Source organism: Zootermopsis nevadensis, unplaced genomic scaffold (assembly GCF_977971745.1).
Source record: "Zootermopsis nevadensis isolate Lab colony 2312 unplaced genomic scaffold, Znev_1.0 Znev_ptg000021l, whole genome shotgun sequence".
Lineage (NCBI taxonomy): Eukaryota > Metazoa > Arthropoda > Insecta > Blattodea > Termopsidae > Zootermopsis > Zootermopsis nevadensis.
The window spans coordinates 10,896,659-10,919,996 of NW_028259153.1; the positions used below are offsets into that span (position 1 = coordinate 10,896,659).

Below are 23,338 nucleotides of genomic sequence, written 5' to 3' on the forward strand. Positions count from 1 at the left end.
TTAAGATTACAATTTAGTTGATTTCAGTTATGCACAGGTTCAACTTCATATTAACTTAAATTACCAAATTTTCAAGGCATTAATATACACAAGAAATCAAATATATAATTTCTAATTTATATAAATCAACACTAATCTCATTGTAATTTAGAGATGTTACTTCTCAAATACAAGCCCATATGAATGTCTTTGGAGACCATAGGGATATGGGATGTTAGGTAGAAATGTAAGACACATCTGAAATAATCCAATACAAGAACTAAATTAATGTCAATATACTGACAAATTTAAATACACATCAACATTACAGCATTATAATTTAGCATTTTGTATTATGTAACTGTCAAACTGTATCAGTTGCCACTTAGAGGCAAAAGAATGGGTTAATATCACAGTACCTTTGATCATTTTCAGACTGAATGCAACATACAAAATAACTACTTTCAGATCTCTTGCAGTAAAATCACTATAAATATATATATATAGACATTTAAATATCATACTCAACCCACTGGAGTCTAACATCAAGCTTTACTCATGGGCAGCCATAATGTCCAAACAAGTACACCTGCTACCTGTTGCAACCCCATCACAGACCAAGCAGCATGTCTTTAAGGGAGGCTTCACAATGTTAACTGCAGTATATTTAGTAAATATTATAATCCATACTATCAAGTAATGTAAAAGTGCACCTCTATATTATTATGCATTTGTTTTCAGATTTCAATCTTTGCTTTCCACTATAATATAATCTCAGCTGTCACTCTAGAAAAATGTTTAGTTTCAAGGATTTTTTACAAATTCAAAAGTCCACATTTTTTATTTATCTGTAAGTGGATGAATATTCCATTTAAACAACTGTATTACTATACAAGAAAATAGGTCACACTGTATTTATTGTTTTAGGTATGTGAGATTAACACTGAAAATTCAGATTATGAACCAGATGGTTACAAGTGAAGGCAACGGGCATAAATGGGCAGGAAAAGGCTGAACGAAGTTACACAGACATCTAGAGAAATTATGAGATTTCAACCCACTCCTGAATTTTAAATAAAATCTATTCAATGTGTTCCTTAATTAGACATTAAAAAAAGTACAGGTTACCACTCACACACAGCCTAAATCCTCCATATAGAAAAGTGTGGGCACTGAATGCAATTACATTTCAGGCTACAAAAGCAGGAATCAGGAGTGTAGATACCCTTGTGCATGTGTATGAATAGGTCAATTCAGGAAATCTTCAACTCCTAGAAAATGGCTGCACTCAGTATTCATTAAACACATTTAAGAATTTTCATATTTTTTAATTATACAAGAAATGCACTTCTAATTTTAGGATGGAAGACACCAGACAACTATGGGAAGTATAGGCTAAGACTGGTGAATTGTAACAGTGTCAAATTTCAAGTTTTTACAATAAACCTTCAAGTTTTACAAGAACAGAAGTGAAAGCTTCATGGAAAGTTGTGTATCTCAAAGTTAAAGGTTCTCAATCAAGGACAAACATGAAGTCCTGAGCACAAGGCAAAGATGGCTTTTAGTACTTCAAAATTATGTGATAAATTAATAATTTTATTGTGCTTGTAACATAATGAAAGCAGGAAATATAATGCACACGTACCCCTTCCACCTTTCATCCTGCAAGGATGAATTGGAGGATATCATTTTAGAATTTTGGAGAAAGGAAGGAAAAAATAAGGAAAGAGATTGACCAGTGACATATTTTCTTCTGTCTACACACACACACACACACACACTGTTTGGATAAACTTTTGAATCTTCCAGGAGACTGAATAAATACAAAATAGTGACATCAATGAAAACAAAAAAATTACCCATCTACTTTTAGTTACTGACAGAAAAAGCACAAGTGACATGGAACACACAAATGCATAAAAAGACAAGACATGCCAAATCTCTTAACTGCATTATTATTTTCTGAGAAGAATTCTGAGAGTTGTCTGTAGCTATGAGAAGACTACTTACAGCAAACCTGCATTCAATCATAAAATATACATTCCTTTATATGTACAGATTATAAATATAAATTACAGCAGTTGGGAGATGTTGAAACAATTATACAATGTCAATATAAACTTTCATACCATAGAAATGAGTCCTGATGTCACTTGATATATCTGGTTGGTGAAGCAACATACCGTATACTTCAAAGAACCATATTATATGCTATTACTTACTTGCAAATATAGTATTAAACCTTAAAATAATGCATATTCTTACTTTACTACACATACAATGGAAGCTGGCTCTGTTTCTGTTACCAGGTAACTCAGAAGCAGAGCCAGCTTCTGAAACATTGTGCAACTTTTCAAACTAAGACGAAGGAAAATGTCCAAGAATATGTTTCAGTTTAATGACACACATTCACCAAGAACCTTCAGACTAACACAAAACTGTTAAGATATTTAAAATAATGTTTATAAAGAAATATTCTAAAACTCAAATACACACATACACACCACATAATGTAGATATCCAAGAAATGTCACATTCAGACACCACAAATTGTCATAAATAATTTACCAAATATTGCAAAGCTCTTGCTAAGACTGACTGTAATTCTGGGAATGACATAATATAGCTCCCAATTCTGTTGCAAGGTCTAGTACAACTCCAGTCACTGACTGTATTTATATACAATTTCATGCACAGCACATTTCCCCCAAATGTTCTTATTTGATTTTAACAATTATAAACTGCATCAGATGTTGAAGATGACTGTCTTCTGGAATGTGCTGTGTAGTCTCACAGACAGCGACTTACATTTCAGAGGAGCTAACTGCCTCCATCACTGCTCTGGTAATGGAGGCAGTAAACTCCTCTGAAATGTCAGTCGATATCTATGGGGCTACACAGCACAACATCCCAGAAGACATCTTCCTACTCCCTGCTGCGAGAACCTGAAATCTCACCTGTATCTGAAACTTCTCTTAACATCACCCTGTTTCTTAATGAAAGCTTCGAACTTCCAGAATACTTTCAAAAAGCAAAAAATTGAATGCTATATGCTCAATTATTGATGCCAGTAGCAGCATTACATTGAATTAAAATATAAATATGGTTTATGGGTGATTTGACCTTTATCATACAGGAACAGGAAATTTAAATCCCTGTACTAGAGGGCTAATCACCAAATTTTAACTCCAGTGTTAACAGCATGCTACTGTTACGCAAATCCAGCTGGACCATGCATAAGCCATGATGCATAGTCAATAAAGTACACTGCCTCTCCAAGTATGATTATTTCTATTTATTTAACTTTTTATCCTTTGCAACAACAAAACTGTACTTCCTACTCTAGGTCTGCCCTGAAACATAATGAATGCTCCAGGACAATCTATTGGACTTCATTATACAGAATTTTCTCTTTTTAATTCTAGTAAGGGATGGAATAACGAACTTCCTAACTCAGTGGAGCATAGTCCTTGAAAAGCTGACAGTCACTCTGCTGGTCAAGAAGTTCTTGCCTTATATGGAAACAAAGGACTTGTGACTGTTTACAACAGCCCAACAATGAAATAAATAAATTATGTTGTTTGAATAAAATATTGGCCTCAACTACAACACTTCCATTTGGTTGGATTATACAGTGAGACAGTTAAAATAAAGAGTATTTCACCAACCTATGAATCAAACAGCAGAGACCTTTTGAAATATAGGGTATATGCAAGAACATTTCCATGTTGCTCTAAAGAAGCCTAATCTACAGTTACAGTCAAGATTTTCTGCAATTCTATGTTAACATTGTTACCATACAGATAAGCAATAAATTATGCTTATGACATGCTCTTCTAGGGAAAAAAAACATGTAACAGTGGCAAGTAATTGGTATTTTTTTGGAGGCTTTGAAATGAGTCTGTAACATATTAGGTTAATGCCAGAACTTCTACATACAAAGAATAATATTCAACTACATTATGTTCTTGGGAAATCTGCCAACTGTAACAAATATCTTTTTTTTTTTTTTGATACTCCCACCAATGCCTTTACCTCAGCATTAAAATTATTAATGGACCAAATACTGATCTGTGAAATATGGACTAAATTGTCACAGATGGGAAGTAAATATGAAGATGGATTAGATAGAAACAGGACATGAGGATGTGGAATGGATTCATCTGGTTCAGAATAGGGAGCAGCGGTAGGCTCTTGTGAACGTAATGAATTCTCAGTTTCATAAAAGGCAGAGCATGTGTTGATTACCTTCCCAAGGACAGTGCTCCATGAAGTTGGTTCCAGAAAGAACAGATGATTCTGAAATACTCGATGAAAATAAAGAACAAAGAGTGAATAAGATATAAATCTCAAATTTTAAAATACCAGTAACTGTAAGCAAGAAGGACATACAGTAGCTTTGACAATACTAAGAGAAGACTGATATTTTCCAAACTACTGTTTTGTACAATTTACAAGAATGATATTGCAGGGATGGCATACTGTTTGTACATATGACACTACTATTACCTTCCAAATTCAGTAAGGTAATTTACAGCACAAACAAAGTACTGTAAGACAAGTTATACTTATATCACTTGCTACATACCCATTTAAGCAAGAAAGCAAGTTCAGCAATCTAACTTCATTTGCAGTACAGTTTTAAAATATAATTGCTCAATATGCATGTAAACAGTTCATATACATTATATGCATGTTCTATAGGCCTTTAAATATATAAAACAGGAAACATTCCAACATATATTTATTTTTACTTCATGGGTAACAATTTAAAAGATGGGCCAGAGATTCAAGTGTTTTTATTTTCATGTAATTATATTCAAATAAACTGTTTCGAAAGTACTTACGTTTGCATTATGTCAGTTATAGTTACAGAACAGGGTAAGAAACAACGTTCTGCAAGATGTTATTTTGACTTGGGGAAGACTGTCTCATGAATACAGACTAGAAGGACTTTAATAATGACTGGAATGATAACAGTGACCATGTTATGTGTTTACTGCCCTGGAACATAAAACATCACCTCAGAATAATTTCTTCACCATCTTTTTGAGTCCACTGCTGCCACTCATTCTCTTAACATTGTTTCTTTGAGACACTTCCACACCTCGACTTCTTATAGCCTCACTAGTCCGATCCAAGTCTTCAGATTCGGAATGACCATTTGCAGAATGCCCACTTTCATTATGCAGGATAGCTGGGGACAGGGCAGGTGACAATGGACCATGACTAGACTTATCTGAAGTCGCACTGGCAGCACGGCGACTACTGTACCACTCCCAATTGTCTGACTTCAACCTTGCCTGTAGACTTGGTTCTACGCTGTTTCCAGTACGGTTACTACGAGCAGACATTGCTGTCTTCATGAAAAACGGTGATGATAAACGTTGAACTTTAGGACTGAGTCCCACAGACTTAACGGCCCCATTTCCTTGGTGGGATACAGGTGCATTTTCTCCTAATTTCTCTTTAGTTCTAATAATCACTTCTTCTTCCTTCAACTCAACTCCCTGCGGCAGATCAATTTCTGTCTTCACTTGTGGAGATTCTTTTCCCGAAGCAGAAGATGCATGTGAAAAGCCATTTATTACCACTGGAAGGACTTCCTGACCTTGATTAAGATTATGAAGACCACTGTGCCTTGCAACTGGAGATTCAGGCACAGACTGTTGATGCACTAAACCACTGCCCTCTTCTGATGCCACACCATTTGAAAACTTCCACCACTTGCCAAGTTCTGAAGAGCTTGCACGTCGTGTAGGAACACTTTCACTTTCACTCCTGCCAGAGTCCTCTAAATTGGGAAGATATTCTGAAACCCTTCTTCCACCTGTTCTTGAACTGAGATTTGCACTTGATGAGGATTTATGTAATGTATCTTTTCTTTTGCGTCTTCTCCGCTTATTTTCTAATTTGGGTACTGTTCCAGTCCCACCATCAACTTCAACATTATGAGACTCAATGAGAAGGTCACTGTAAGTGCCTAAAAATAAAAACAAAATTAGTCCAAGTTCAATGCAGCAGTTTCCAATTTATTTCTGACCAACATAATCACCCGACATATTTGGGCTTCCCATGCAACAATGTTCGCTGTGAAGACAGAAATACACATGTCAAAATACATGTACAGCGTCCATAAATATCTTACACTATCTTAATATTTTATTATTCAGAGACGGTACAGTTGAATTACTCTTTTATTCAACATTTACTTTCTTCAAAGATAATGGATCTTACCAGAGATCTTCAGAGCTTCTGCACTAGGCCTACGATTATGAACCTTTTGGGCTTCATGGCCACTCACTCCTTCAGCAGATCTTCGACGATTTGGTGCTATTTTACTGTCCTTCCCCTGCTGAATACGCCATCCAAAACTCCACTTATGTTGTGTACTTTTCACACTTGTGTCTGGCAGACGTCGGCAAAAGTACAGAATAACGCCAAATATTGTCACCTCAATTACTATGAGGACCACATGCTGTACTATAACCTGCAAAATAAATCCACAAATTCACACATGTTCGTAACACTTTGCAAGAAAACAAACTATTCATTTTACAGGCAAACAAGTTTTTCAGAGACAGAATGAATATAATTTATAATTCTATTAAACATGCCTGGCTGAAAAAAATGTCAATTTTTGGTTCAAAATTTTCAATGTAATCATAATGATGTAACACAAATATTTTAATAGGTACAAAATGTTACAATAAAGAATAATAAGGGATTTCTTTCATAAACCAGAAAACAGCTGGCCTTTATCACAAAGAAAGTCAAGTATATGCATGTAATAATAATGTTCTTATATAAAGTCACCACTAAAAATAATTACTATGTTTTACATTTAAAAGCAATACAGTGCACACAGTTTAGTTTAACGTACATTACGAAATAATATTCAGCATTTAAGAACAGATTTGTTAGAAACAGTGTTGCTGAGAAATGCAAGTAAAGAATGATTTTTAAGTGCAGATTGTAAGTCACCAGTGTTGAGATGGTAGATGGTTACCAACTGACTTAAAAATCTCAAATCTCATATAATATTAAAGTCCTCAACAACCTCCCAGTGTCAACTACAGGTTTAATAAATTACAATTATCCTATTTCCAAAATTTAATTTGCAACAAATAGATTTGTAGATGGAAGAGAAATACCATAAAATTAGTTTCCTTCTCATACAAATTTGTATCATTTCATACAGAAAACAGTACTCTCAGCCGGAATCACTTACAGCTGCCTTATGTTGCCAGCTATCTCTTTCTGAAAGAAGCATCTCAACTGCAAACGTTAATGTTGCTAGCTGTTTCTGAAGTGCTACCATTTCCTCTACACGCTTCTGCTCACGTTCCTCTCCCTTGCGACTTTCTTCTGCCACAGCAACAAGAGTACGGTTGAACGCTCGCTGCATTTCTTCCACTTGTCTTTTGTAACGTCTGCTAAGTTCTTCTAGGTACTGCCCACTTAGAGACATATTGCGTTCCAAAGCCTAAAATAAATACACACAGCATAAAAGTGAAACAATTTGCCAGGCTGTAAAGGGTTCAACATTCTACCAGGCCATAAATGTGAATTCCTACAGGAATTTGTTTAAACTACAAACATTGCATGTCTAAAGGAACGTTCTGATTTCAGAAGGTAATCAAAAGGCAATATGGCATGATGAAAACAAGTCTGAAATGGACAGACAAATGCTTTGATTCCAAATGGCTTTCATTTTCATTCTGCTTCTTCGCATTATCTTTTCACTACACTACCAGCACCTGTAGCCAATGTAATTACAGAAATGCATTAACATAAAAGAACAAGGTTTTTGAAAATTTAAAACTGAAATTACACATTACCTTCAGTTATCATAAAATTTATATATCTGTATATATCAAATTAAGATTTCAAATATATTTTGATTTAACAAGAAAAATATCATGTGCTCTAATATCACATAAGTATACATGAGATAATAACAGAACAATCTTGTACTGAGAAAACTTCCATGCATTCGTACCTACAAAAACTAAACAAAAGATGAAGATTTCTGTCTTCTGAGTTGTTGCGCTGTGTAGTCTGGTGGATGTTAACCAACGTTGCCTCCGTCATCAGGGCGATGAATATTCAACGTTGGTAAACATCGACCAGACTACACAGCGCAACAACCCAGAAGACTGAAATCTTCATACTCACCACTGTGAAAATCTCAAATCTTACATAAACAAAAGATGCCAACTATGTTTTTACCTTAATTCTGTTGGAGAGGCGAACAAACACAGATTCCTTCTGAACTTGCTGTGTCTGTGAAAGAGTTGGTGGAGACACAGTTGTGGCAGTGGCAGTGGCAGAGTTAACAGCTGAACTGCTACTGGTGTCCATCCCCATGTCTAGATCTTTCAGTTCAGAAAGAAATAAGTCAAGTGACAGACTGTCTTGACTTTCTTGATACTTCTCCTCAAACATTACTTCACTCTGTTTCTCATTTCCACCTGCATGTTGCTGCTGTTGGTCAGTTTCAGTCAATGTTGGAAGCTCCTCAGACACCTCCACCTTCATAAATCCACTTTCACGTACTGGTGTCTTTGCCTGAGCATCTAAGCTCTCCTTAAATTTTTCTTGTACCCTTGCCGGACTCTCTTCCTCCGGATAAATTAATACAGTTAAAGTTGTAGGGACGCCAGCAGGAAGTTCCTGAACAGATGACACTTCTGCAAGAAGTATGGTTTCCTTTTCTTGATCATAATCGTCTTTTATAGAAGCAGATGAAGGGAAATCTTCCTTCTTGTCAGGTTCTTTAACTAGTGTTTTAGTTGGTTTTATCTGTGATACATCAGGTGTTTCTGCTCCAAGAGAATCCAACGGAAGAGAAGAAGTGGCTAATCCTATGGTGTAGCTGCCATCTGACACTGAAGAACTGCAGTGTTCGGATGTTAAGCTTGTCCCTAATGTGCATGTCAAGGGCTGTGTAATGACCAAATTCTCAAAATTTGAGTCTACATTAGGCAACTTTCTATCTACACTACTAGTCAGATTTATGGGCACAGTTCCATTTACTTCAAAACTAACATTGAACACAACTTTCTTCTCAAGAATGGCCAGTATGTTGCACACAGCAGCAATGTATTCTGCTGGAAGCAATGCTGATAAATAGTTGCTTTGGTCTGATTGTAAAGAATCAACTCTACTTGTTGAAGGCCGTAAGGGATAAGGTGCACCTGTGCGATGGCTACTAAAATCCAAGCCATAATCCATGCACAGTTTACTGTTCTGAACACTGTTGCACACAAATGGGCAATCAACCAGGGACTGTAAGTATGCCCCTCGGCAGCTGATAAGGTCGAACACTTTACTAAATATGGCATCACTGCAATTGTCACACACGACAATGTGACTAGGACTAACACAGTCCTCACTCTCTGAAGCATCAGTGTGGGTCTTGCGCACTTCAACATTAGTTGTGGTATCATTCTGAGAGTCACCAGCTTTCACCAAGACCTCAGCAGCTTTCTTAACTATGCTCATCACTGCATCTTGTGCACTACCGAAGAGGGTTTTTGGAGGCTCTCCTGTATCAACATCCAAAGGTTCTTCATCATCATCATCATCGGCCATATTGGGAAGTGACTCATGAACTTCAACCTCAGTCTCCAAAACTTCAAATTCACTAGTGCCATAAACACGAAATAGGGAGACAGGGCAGTAGTGCTCTGATCCGTAGTGTGAATGTAGTTCTACCTTGACAAACTTTCCAAACAGGTGAGGATCTAGGTTAAAGCTTTGTATGTCTCTCTCATCCTGAGCAGTAAAGTGACCAACATTCCTCCAATCACGACTGGGAAAGCGATCACTCAGCGATACAGAGAAATCACGTGGGGAGGATGAAAATAGTTCAAAATTGGCCAAGTCAATCTGAAAAAGGAGCAAAATTCATGTATATGCACAATCATTAATTCAGTACTTAATACTCTCATTGAAAACTTAAGTCAACTTAAATATTTTAATCATGTCCCTAAGCCCTATCATACAAACACGGAATACTGACATACACACACAAGTAATAATTGCTCACTTCTACTTTAAATTACATTTCAACATTAACTTTCAACAGATGATGATGGATCACAGATCAAGTATGGTATCAATCCTCAAATGTATGGATTAAAGATGCTGTTTATACATACCTTTTTGGCCTGAATGGCCTCACATAGTTCTACAACAAACCAGAAGCGATTGGCACACGCGTTGAGGACATACTCATCACGTGATGGTGAGATTATAGATCCAGCATACATAGCCTCTGGGTTAGTTCCTACAATCTTCGCACCACAGTCAGGAGACGCGTAATTCTTTGATCGTACCTTTAGACTTCCACTGGTACGATTTGGGCTTCCTGTAGGTGGAGTCGTGGAGTTCTGAACTGCTTAACATGACAACAAAATATACAAAACAAAAATATTATAATGAAATACTTAATGAATGAGCTGGCATAGCTCAGTCAGTATAGTGAATTGCTACAGACTGGACAAACGGGGTTCGATCCCTGATTGGGGCAGAAGACGTTTCCTCTAGCCTCTGCATCCAGACTGGTTCTGGAGCCCACCCAGCCTCCTATCCAATGGGTATTTCCTGGGGGTAAAGCACAGCCTGGGTGTGATGCTGACCACTCACTCATTTCTAGTGCCAAAGTCAAGATTGAGTAGGAGCTACATTGCCTCTCCCCCAAGCGCTTACATGGCATATAGTGGGACAGCTTTACTTTTACTTAATAAATGAAAATTCTCTACATGTTATAATAGCATGGACTAGTGTACATTGGTATACACTGGTTTCAAAATCTACTCTTACCTACTGTAATATATAAAAGGCACTTCTTACATAACTCATATGCCACTCCTAAAGTAGTAGAGTATACACAAATTAATAGGGGCCTGTGTAACATTTTATTTGTAGTGAAATCTCTTTTAGAATTGAAATATGCATAAAAACTGGGGCTGATACCACTAAATGCTGGCATTTTAAACAGAATGGGTAAAGGGTTAAAATTTTGCAAATATACGGAGTTAAGTCTGTCTACAGATTCTGTATGAAATGTATTGTAAAAGTACACACATAAAAATTCCACACATGTGATATACTGATATTAATTCATACAACATTATAACCCAATGGAAAATTATATAACCCGAGAGAATTTATAAATGTACATCAAATTCTATATAATATTTTTCCTGTGTATATTTAAGAGTGCCACATTGCAGCTGTTCTTAAGAATGTTACCTTGGTTACAATTTACAACTAAAACTAAACACCATCAAACAGATCTTCATTATCACAGGATGCTCATTACATATTCATACTATTAACTTGGTTTGACCATTTTCATTAGTCTGAAGTCCAGAGATTTTGTTGACATTCACATAGCATCCTGGTTTGTCCACTTTTATAATAGATAAGAAATGTTTGAGAAGGACTCGACCACAATTGCAGTACTTATCAATCACGTAAGAAAGCTCTAAGAAAGAACCCAGACTCTGGGGATACTGGGAACGACCCGTTCTTCAAGTGCCCGAGCATTGCGGGTCCCAACTTTTCGTTGGCTAGATCTATGGACATTCGGTAGGACTCCTTGGACGAGGGATCGGCCCGTCGCAAGGCCTCTACCTGTACACAGGACAGCACAACATAGAAAAACATCCATGGCTTGAGTGGGATTCGAACCCACGGTCCCAGCGACTGAGCGACACAAGGCCCACGCCTCAGACCGCGCGGCCACTGCAGACCCCAAACCCAGACACTGGCAACAAAAACAGAAAAATCACACCCATGCATCCTAATTAAAACAATAACTATTTAATGCATCAATAATGCTGAAAAGTAAACACTCACTCTTTTTCTTTTCAGCTTCTGCTAGTTGTTTCTGTGCCCATTCACTAAAGGATGGTATATCCTCCGACGGTACAGCCTGTTCTGAGCCTTCAGCACTGGGTAATTCTGAATCACCATCTTTTTCAGTCTTTACATCCTTAACACTGTCATTTGTGACGGTGGCAGTTTCAGAAACATTAGCCGGAACCATCTCCTCCAGTTCATCTTCCAGCTTCTCTGTATGAGCCTGAGGTGTTATTTCTATTATCTTTGGTTCAGCGCGAACTACATACTGTTGATCATTTTCTTGAAAGATTTTATCATCAACTACATCTTCCATAATTGAAAGATTTTTTGAAGTTTCTTCGCCATTTGCAAGTAGTTCATCTTCTAGCGGTTTTGCTATATGTGTTTCCTCTGATGAAGGCACCATACTCAAGTTATCATTCCAGGTTTCACTCAGAAGCCCTTCATTATGGTGATGTGATGGAGACACAACGCGATCTTGGAGTTCTGCTGAGACAGTATCCGCAACGGTAAAGACCACAGCTTGTCCAGTTTCAAATAATCTGCAAACAAACCAGATTATTGGCATTTAATTCATATATTATATATTGTACTGATTTTACAGAAGTATAGATGTTTCACTACTCAAATAAATTATGTACAAACACAAGATAGACTCACTTATTAATTACTAACAACAATAGGCTACCAATGCCAAATTTTGTTGAAAAATACCAAACTGTCATACAAAAATCCACTGTTGACTGACATTGTTTCTAAGATTGTGTCAACCATTTGCCTTAACAGCCATGTTGGGGACCTGCTGCCATTTCAAGGTGTTTAATTTCAAATAAAATCTGCAACTAACTTTCCAACATGTCAAAAGCAAGCAATTAAAATGTTTACATTTTAAAATTGAGTTACTGAAAGATTATTAATTTCTTAGCAATAATTAGGTCTTCTTCCTGTAAATAATTAGTAATCCAAATGAATTTTAGATACAAATAAGTAGATACGGTGTGGAATATCAAACACTGCTATATTCGAATACTTTCATGTGTTCTGGAGTTTAGTGCTTGAGATCAGCTGTTGTAAATTGGTTTCTAATATTACCCTGTATTTCTCTAAGCGAACCCTGGAAGTGAACTGTAAAATAGGCAACACTCACTGCATCACTGTTATCACTTTATTGGCTGTCAAGCTACTGTTTTATGCTGTATCATAAGCTACTAATATTTGTAGGATTTGAGGTTTAAACAGTCGTAAGTCTGAAGATGGCTGTCTTCTACTAATATTTGCTTTATCACTTGCAAAAATGAGTATTAAACAAATGAGTGACTTGAAATTCAGTTGCTTACAGCAGTGGTATTCAACCTTTTTTGTTCGCGTACTCCCAGATATAATTTCTCTTCAACTTTGTACCCCCAAAGTTGTTGGTGTATAATTCAAGTTATACACAGTATAAAATTTACATCTAAAATAAATTAAATAAATTACATTACTGATTATTCAGTGTTCATCATAAAATAATATTTTTTTTTAAATTTCATGTACCCCCTAAGATGTCTTCGCGTACCCCAGGTTGAATACCACTGGCTTACAGCAATTATTTTCATAGAAATTAAGCAAATTACTAGAGCTACTAAGAGAAATATTTGCCTTCTTCAGTGCGAGTGTCACTGTTTTTACATCAATTTAATGAAATTCAACTTAACCTTCACACACAGAGCTGAAAAGAAAATCAATTACTTTGAAAGTTAACATCTAACTTGTAACTTATTAGCAAGGGATGTGCAGCATAAACTGGAGGAAATTAGAGAAACCACCGTCCACTCACAAGACCCCAGATTGTGTGAGGCAGACCTCACCGATCACAGAGTGAAGGGAATGCCCATGCCATCCACGTGACAGTCAGGTAGAGCAGGGCAACTTGCAGGAGACGGAAGGAGGCTCGACGACCCCAGTGAAGAACTTTGTGTCTGTCGCAAGAAGACAGGTGTGTTGGTGGCGATGCCAGGTGCTTCAAGCTGCATACTGGCCTCTCCATTCCAAACCTGCTCATCTGCAGTAGCTCTGGATATCATGCAATTACATTGCTGTAGTTAATTACCACAAGTTTCACTACAAATACTACTGAATTTTGAAGAGACAGTTTCTGCCTGTATCATCAAGTACACAGAAAATAATAAGAAAATGGTACTGCAAATCAAACGGTAAATTGAAAAAACAGTTCTTGAATGAAGCATCAAGCATACCTGGAGTGACCAATTACTATGCAAATGGGAAAAGGGGCCAAATAAAATGTAAAGTTAGGTGACAACATAGTACCCAAACAATATCTGAGGAGTCATAGACAAAATGTCAGGTACTCAAACTTCTTTGTGAGATTCCTAAGTCACTAGAGGCAAAGATTATGGTGTTACTTACTCCAGTACAAATTACATTAACTTCCAAAATAAGTTCTTTGTTATTTTACTTACGCATTAAAGAGTATTTTTGCAAAAGTCATTTTACTTTACTTTACTATATATTTATGTTATTCTAAACGGTATTTTATTAATTATATTAGATTACTTCTCCCACGAAAGTACATGTTCTGAAGATCGGATAAAGATCAAAATGAAAGTCCCCCAACACACTTCAGTGTTGCGACTTCCTTACCAAATTTCTTCAGCAATGTCAAATATTTCGAAATAGGAAACGTGGGCACACGAAATTTCAGGGTCTCAAGACGACGATTATGAAGATGGCAGTCTTCTGTAGTCTAGTAGACAGAGTGGTGATGATGGAGGGGCTAGCTCTTCTAAAACGTGGTCAATATCTTCCAGACTACATCATCTCAGAAAACAGCCATTAACGAAATGCACGACCTCCGTTTCACTTCTTATACAAAGTATAAAGGACTCATAAATTATAACAAATATATTATTTTGTAAGTTCAGCTTACTAAACTGTCGACTGTTCATGACTTAAAGAGTTTACTGTGACAGAAATTTCTCGCCTGTTACGTACGGTGTTCCCGTATAACACGAAGGCATGCGGCCCATGCACTAGTCAACTGGCCAACCCTACAAATATAGTGTCCCAAAACGATGTTTTCACACTACCATTACGTACGTCAGCATTGTGCGTACATATTTTTGGAACATTCTGCATAACTTCCTTACAGCGCTGATTATCACACTGCGTTCCTTGCCGACACAAATCCCTAAAGTCTTACAGCCACAGCTAAGGAGTTCAGGTTCAAACTTCGTGTAGTAATACCTGTCCTGCCACTCGATGCTAATCCCTGCAACTCTTTCCGATAGGCGACCGGTCGTAAATCACTTTCTGCAACTTTCTAAAAGTTCTGTCTGTCTGTCTGTCTAAAAAAATCAAGGCACTATTACCAACTACCAAATTTCGATGTCAAGTAACGAAAAGGGAATGAGTGAAGGCCAGACATGTGGCAGACCCATCAGAAGACTGCAAAACACAGACCCCATACAGCAAGCTCAGACACCGAGAACGGGTCGATTACTCGAAGGACTTTTTTGTGCTATTCGACACATGGCTGACTCTCCATCTGGATAAAATGGCAGGCTGCAGTGCGAATGAATTGAAAATAGCAATTTGCCATTGAGTTATAACCTACTTTCAAAAATGCTTCAAATGGGCATTTTATTCGTGTAACTTCTCGCTTCAAAGGCACACAATCACCAATTTGGACACTCAAAACCTACTCACAACCACCCTGTGACAATGTCCACCACGATTTCCATGCAGTCTTGCAGTAAAATGGAGATCATAGAAGATTATAGAAAAATGTCTAGTATTATAATAATAATAATCCGTGGCGTAACAGCGCTCGGAGAGCCAAAGCCGACTAGCTGGCTGCTGGCCTCACGTTCACATGCCTAAACAGAGGTAAACAATCATCCAACCAGATATAGGGTGACGTGTAGTCAGCACGACGAACCCCCAGCCATTGCTAGCTTTCCTGACCGAATTACGCTACTCATTGTAGCTCCCCAATTTCCTCACGATGCTGGGTTGGCACCGGTCCCAGACACCGGTCGAAAATCTCATGAGAAAATTTCTTCTCCCCCGAGACTCGAACCAGCGCGCATTCCGTATCACCGGACCGAAGCATGATGCCTCAGGTAGCACGGCTACGGCGCGTGACAAAAATGTCTAGTATTACAAATGAAAAGGCAGAATAGAAGTATTAACTCACAAGAATTTCCCGTTAATAGCCAGCACCTCATGAGGCGTAACAACACTGAGAATAAGCCGACGACCTTGAACTAATATTACTGTGACAGTTACAATTCCGCCCCGATTACAGCGCAATAAGCCCAGACGTAGTGAAAATAAGATGCGGGCATTGCAGAATGGTTGTACTGTATGTCAGGAAAGACCTTGACAGACAATAGGAGTACCAAGGTTAGTTGGTCCACCTCCAATTAAACATTCCAAACCAACATTCTCGGCCGAGAACCTGTAGTCACCTATTCAGCAACCGTGCACATGCACACAAGAAACTAACCCTGCTGAAGCACCAAGCAAAAAAGCAGGGGTTCACAACTGTTTCCAGACCGAGGGCCATCGACTCGCGGGAAATTTTCTGAAACTTCGTGGCTGTTTATTAAGAATGTTACAACACGTTCACATGACACTCAAATTTCACAAAATCAATCATTAATGAGATACTGCACGCTGATTTTTAATCAGTAATGTTTCAGAATCGGGTTTAACTTTTCCTGTTACGGTTCGCGTGATCCCTCTGACAATCCCTACTGAACGTCTATTACGTCTAGTGGCGCGTATGTAAAACTCGCTGCATTCTAACCTCGACACCAAATGTTGAAGGTGAGTTATCTATCAATCAGCCATACGTACATAAAACAGCAGGCCGGATGGACCTGAGGCGAATTATCATGGTCACATTGGCCCAAAGAAATATTGCCAGTCGGTACTAGAAACAAACCACGGCCGTCCAATACCACCTAAACAATGAACTCTTTGTGGTCTGAGAGCGCCGAAGTGCAATGAAGAAGACATCAATTACCTCCGAAACGTCTAAATTACGTTCTGAAATTCACCTTCGTAGTCTTTATGTAACATGCATAAGATTACTGTAATCCAAATCTGAAAGTAAGCATTTACTCACGAACCTCTGTTGATTGATAATTTTGTGTTGTTTCAGGTATCGAAAATTTCCCTCCGCTTTGTCATTATGCCCGAGATCTTTAATGAAATCGTACACACTGACTGTCTCAGCATCTGCGATGAAACGTTAAAATGGGTTATTTGAGAAACCGAAGTATTTGGATTTCTCCGTCACCTAGGAGATAAAATGTCAAAATATACGCAGCTCAGATAAAATGTCTGTAGGAGTAGCGTCAATGTTTTCTAAATCTTCATGACTTAATTCGTTATCCATCTCCCGTAAATTCTCGTCCAAGTTTCTTTGAATTGTGTACGTCAGGCGTACGAGACTCATGGAAGTGACAGCACAGCGCATTTGCAGAGCTAGATCAAAATGAAATCGAGTATGGCAGCTTAAACTTTTAATGTAAAGTAAAACGAGAATTTATCACAATGAGGACCAAACAGATTTTACTTGAAACATTTTAACACACTAGAGCAGAGCGTTCCTTTCGGAGCTCCTCGGGGGGGTTAGTTTGGTGTCTCATTCAAGTGTTTTAAACCTTGAATGAGCAGTATGACTTTAATGAATATTATTATTAGTATCAGATTACCTTGTTGGTGTTGGTAACGTCTTGTTTCACTTTTCTTCATTTCTTAAATAGTTTTATGTCGCGGTTCGGAGGGGGTTGGTTGCGTTTTAAACACTTGACCAACTTCCCCGAGGAGCTCCGAAAGGAGCGCTCTGCTCTAGTTTCTTAAATAGGTCTGAAGTAGTTCTTTACGTCGCTGTTCAGAGGCCAACAGTTCTTGTTCAGTGTAAGATTTGAGGTTTTCACAGCGGTGAGTATGAAGATTTCTGTCTTCTGGGTTGTTGCGCTGTGTAGTCTGGTCGATGTTAACCAACGTTTCAGAGGTCATACTGCCTCCGTCATCAGGGCGATGAAGATTTCTGTCTTCTGGGTTGTTGCGCTGTGTAGTCTGGTCGATGCTAACCAACGTTTCAGAGGTCATACTGCCTCCGTCATCAGGGCGATGAAGATTTTTGTTTTCTGGGTTGTTGAGCTGTGTAGTCTGGTCGATGTTAACCAACGTTTCAGAGGTCGTACTGCCTCCGTCATCAGGGCGATGAAGATTTCTGTCTTCTGGGTTGTTGTTCTGTGTATTCTGGTCGATGTTAACCAACATTTCAGAGGTCATACTGCCTCCGTCATCAGGGCGATGAAGATTTCTGTCTTCTGGGTTGTTGGGCTGTGTAGTCTGGTCGATGTTTACCAACGTTTCAGAGGTCATACTGCCTCCGTCATCAGGCAGTATTACCTCTGAAACGTTGGTTAACATCGACCAGACTACACAGCGCAACAACCCAGAAGACAGAAATCTTCAGTTCTTGTTCAGTCAACATTTAACATCCAGCCCCACCCTTGCAAATCTTCGTCTTAAAATCGATCATAAAGTCAGTTTTCATAATAGTTTTCGTAATCGTAATATATCGAATGAGTATCAGTTTACCTTGTAGGAGTTGTTAGAGTTGGTACTTCAAATACTTGATAACGTCTTCTTTCATTTTTCTGATGTTTTAGGCCAACTGTCAGTCAATGTTCAAGAATGCGATGAGCTGCTTCTGAAGCAGTCATAATGCGACTGGCTTGATAGTTTTTGATTTCTTTGTTGTGAAGCGTTATTTGTTTACTCGGCATTGTTGTGTTGTACTCGGCATGCCGAGTAAACAAATATCTGTTGACATTGTTGATGATGTCATTTTTTGACGACAAATTGGTTGACGACAACGAGAAATCACAAATTTTTATAGTAGATAGATTTCATCAAAACACCGTTGAACAAGAGCCAAGTTCCAACGAGCATACCAAAGTGACAGACTACAAACAAGGCAAATCGAACAAAGGGTACCTAACCATGCCTCAGAAGCAGATAAAATTAACGTAGTTCCAAGTTCGAATGTTGTTATTACATGGACAACATCCGGATGAAAAACACTGCCAACTATGTTCCTTCCAAATATGGGCTATATTTTCGTAAATATACTATGCTTTTAGCTTTGCAAGATAAGTGACGCCATATAACAAAGTCTGTTTCACAGCACAGAACAAGAGTTTAGTTCGAATAACGCAAGATCGTGACGTAACGTAGCGTCATACCATAACAGTCATTCAAACTTGCGTTATCAGACTGTCTTCCGAGCATTCACTTTTATTGGCTACGGTTATTACGACAATAACTTTATCGTTTCAGGTTCTAACGTCCGCTGACGTACTTGTTTTCGATTCATATTATGGGTCGAATTGATAATAAGAATTTACATGTTCATCGTTTAGTTCAGATAAATTAGCGAAACAACACTAACCACAAACCAACTACATTCATAACCACATTGGAACTGAGAGTTCGTGAATATCGCACATCGGACCTTGCCCTGAGACAGTTTAATTATGTTCACATCTTCAAAACCAATTTCTCTAAAATCCGTGTGAATATTATCTATCCACACCCAGGTTTACAATGTGATTACATTTCGACGAAAATTTTTAACCAAACTCATGCATCAATCTGTTTCTCGCATGCGTGCTGCAACTGTGAACTAGGTGAAGAGAATAAATTATGAGCCTCTTTGTAATTTAATTATATCCACTCTCCTGGCAATTACCATTTATTTCTGACGCCTAAGATGTTGCCCTATCACTGTTTTTAATGTCCTTAATATACGTGTTCCTTTAAGAGTGATCAACCAATCACAGCACCAATATAAACGGCAAATTAATCTCATATTTCTCCAATTTCTATAAATTCATAGTTACGAGAAACTTTCCTCCCTACAGCGGAGCCCTCGTGAGAAGCTAATAGTCGCTCAGCTGGTCCATGAATTCCACAAAGCATCGACATGTAATTCTGCAATCACTGCCGCAGGCCTCTTGTACGCCAAGGCGTACAAGAGACCTTTCATTCATTACAGCGCAATTTTCGCCAGTGCTGAGACGAAGACGTCACTACTACTAGGCGTCTGTATGATATGGCTTAACCTCGGGTCGCAATTATCTCATTTTCTGCGATTCTCACACTTATGCTAATGGAGAAAACTTTACAATATCACGGCTTCCAATTCATGCCACGTGTAAACACAATATTAGCCTCTACTAACTTGAATTTGACCTCAGATGTCATGAAAACAATTACTGAACTCTAGAAGTGTCCTGTACATCAGTAACTGTTGTGCCATACCAAAAATTAAAATGACACAATTAGGAGGAAGATGAATGAGCAACTGAACTTTTTTAAAATTTGGTCATATAAACAGAAGACAAAGCACCACAACAAACAAGGTAGCAAATGTACGCGTGACATTTCTAGCGTATTCATGAAACGCTTGAAGACTGCTGCAACGAGGAACGTGGCATTAATAGAGGTCGTTTAACATTGTTCGGATACTGAAATCCAACAGCCTACGAAAGGGCTCGGCATGTGGCTAGTACGTAGACACATAATGAAAAAAGAAAATTTGGTTCAAAAGCGTCTTGAAAAAGGTCTACGTGGAAGATCGAAGTCTCCAATTCCAAAGGAAGTCATAGAACGAGGTTTCTAAAAAAGGGTGCTAAAGAGAATATTTGGAACTAAGAGAAATAATTAACAGTCTACAGCAAATCAAATAATGAGGAGCTTCATAATTTGCACTCATCACTAAACGTTATTAGGACGATCCAGTCAAGGGAAATGAACGGAAGAGGACGGCTTATAAAACCCATGGCAGATGGAAATGCATTCAAAATTAACCTGAAGGAAGATGGTCACTTGTAAGACCTAGATGTAGACAGAAGTACAATATTAAAACGAACCTCAGGCAAGCGTAAGGAGGATCTTGTGAACTCAAAACTGGGCCTTCGCTTTCCATAGCTATCTGAGTGAATATTCTCAAGAAGGACACTTTTGCATGGAGCTGGACAGTCAGTACAATGTCAACTGTACAATCACCAAGACAAGTGTGAACATGTAAAATCATATTCTGCGTGTCACAGAATAAATGAATATGGTAGAACATCTTATGCACCATCTGTAAACAAGTTGCATATTACTGATTTATGAACCGCTATTCTGAGTAACCATTTCCCAGGCTTTGAATTTGTATGCTAGACTACAAGCTGCCTCTACAGTCGAAACCCGTTAAGTGTCGTGCAAACAAGAAGTGTACAACTTCACGCCAGACTGCCACACCTGACACATTAAGACTAATAAAGCCGACGGCTTCCTCTGATATGGCTGAATACGACACAAAATATCAAACAGGGATCTGAAACAGCTAACACCTGAAAGTATGAAACCCAGTTCTTTGTCACTTCATAGAGGGCAGTCTTCCATCTTATACGTGAGATTTCACGTTCTTACAGGGGTGAGTATGTCTTTGGGTTGTTGCGCCGTGCAGCCTGACAGAAGTTTAACAACGTTTTCAGATATGCTTGCTGCCTCTCATGGCCATAAGGATGTCGATGGCGGTCTTCTGGGTTGGCATCCGTGAGGAATTGTACGTTTCAGAGAAGCATCATTATTACTATTACTGTGACGGAGCGGGAACTGTGTCTATAGAACTGCGACCGCTAAGGGTCCCATTATCAAACCTCATGAGAAGTGAGTGGATAGTGCCCTGTTGTGGAATGATACATCGGAAATCCGAGGAACTCGGAGAGAAACCTGTACCAGAGCCACTTCGTCCACTACAAATTCTACGAGGGGCGCGAAACCGGACCTCCACAGTGAGAAGTCGGGGACCAACCGCTGAACTGTAGTATTTCCCTTCAAATAAACATAAGGCCTCCATCTCTGCCCTGAAGACGTAGGCAGTATGTTCCCCAAAATGTTATAACCCGCCTTCAAAGTCACCTGGCGTCAGAATCCAGAATACCATCATCAATATTCCCATGCTTATGTTCTGTGTAACCAGAGTAAAAACGGTATAGAAGATTAACAAATGACTGGTTCGTGTCGTACTCTTTAAATAAATGTCCATATGTCGCACTCGTAACAGTTCCTTTTTCTCAGTAAAGATATGTTTGGCGGCTTCAAGTACGCGCCTGCCTCCAACTCTCTCCTCTTGTAATATCTTTTACAGAAACACACGAACACTACGCCGTTTCATTTCCTCAGTACTTCGCTGATACGCGTGCCGAAGAAATGAGATGTCATGGCACTGACGCAGCATTAAATCTACCATTGCACATTTACCATAAATAGAATTTAGCATAAATAGAATTTTCTTCAAGGCTAAAAGGAGTTCTCCGTCTTTAAGTGCATGGACACGTTGTCATCCCTACACCAACACTTCCGTGTTATTAAAAGCCTATAGTAAAATCTGGTCATTACGAAACCCAAACGGAAGTTAATTTTTATCTTCGCACTATTATCATCAGAACGGGTTCAATTTGACGGTAACGGACCGGAATAGAGGTTCCAATTTTTTTAAGTTTGAGTTCTAAATGGGTCTAGCTGAAATAAAAAGGCCGTATTACACATGCACTACGCGAGTGTTACCATCATTATCATCATTATCAGCCCCATACGCGTAGCAACAGATTACAGGGGATATAAAAACATTAGCGTATCTAACTATTCTTATTATTAAGAAAAACAAGCGAATTACAGTCTAGTTCCTAAAAATGCACCCACTTCCGTTTAATACTCTGCTGCCTTCAGTCTCTACTTCACTGTTTATCAGAAACTGACTTGAGAAAAAAGCATAGATTCAGACAGCCTTGATTTTATATTAAAAACTGATACATTAAGCCAATGTACGACGATAAATGCTAAAAGTCTCTTAATCTGTACATTTTAAAGAAGAGTATTCTTACAAGACGACGTCAGCTGTCTTACTTACACAACTTTTAGTTTCTAACTATATATCATGTGCCCTCATGATCTGAAGCTTTCAGGGCGACTAAGTATAACAAATTCTTCTGGGGCTACCAGCCGTGTATGTTTGAACGCCAAATATATCGTCCACAATTCACAACATTTGTCTGGCAGAGTATAGAGTTCAGTCAAAGCGAACACAGACACGTCGTTAGGTTATTCTTGTGAAAAGGGGGGAGGGGGGTGTCCGTAGGTTAAGCCCCGGAAGATCTACTGCAGAACAGAACGGTCACCTCCACCACCCTAAAATAGAGCACCACGAGACACATCAGAAGACCTACCCAATTTTCACGCACGAAGTGTCCAACTCGAATCCTAGGGCCAACTATTTCGACATACTTAATTTTGAAAAATAAATAAATAAAATGCTTTGAGCATGTGATCATCTGAAACACTTGTTCCATGAACGTGTACGTGCAACCGGAAGAAACAATAACGACAAGGACAATCGTGATATCTT

The 23,338-nt window shown here is 38.4% G+C and overlaps 1 protein-coding gene across 8 annotated transcripts in view; it reads right to left on the reverse strand.

Moving 5' to 3' along the window:
• Nucleotides 1-260: 260 nt before the first annotated feature.
• The window catches only part of LOC110827139 (SUN domain-containing ossification factor), a 101,765-nt gene continuing 78,687 nt past the window's right edge, over nt 261-23,338 (reverse strand). For 3 of the 8 annotated variants that reach the window (XM_087353182.1, XM_087353184.1, XM_087353185.1), the window contains 7 exons: nt 13,704-13,908; nt 11,851-12,398; nt 10,146-10,384; nt 8,212-9,873; nt 7,211-7,465; nt 6,217-6,469; nt 261-5,962 (listed from right to left, as the gene is read on the reverse strand). In XM_087353182.1, the coding sequence (XP_087209308.1) occupies nt 5,004-5,962; nt 6,217-6,469; nt 7,211-7,465; nt 8,212-9,873; nt 10,146-10,384; nt 11,851-12,398; nt 13,704-13,908 (4,121 nt within the window). In that variant the 3' untranslated portion in view covers nt 261-5,003. The remainder of the gene's footprint in view (nt 5,963-6,216; nt 6,470-7,210; nt 7,466-8,211; nt 9,874-10,145; nt 10,385-11,850; nt 12,399-13,703; nt 13,909-23,338) is intronic. The other 5 variants (XM_087353180.1, XM_087353186.1, XM_087353187.1 and 2 more) reach the window with 3 other exon arrangements.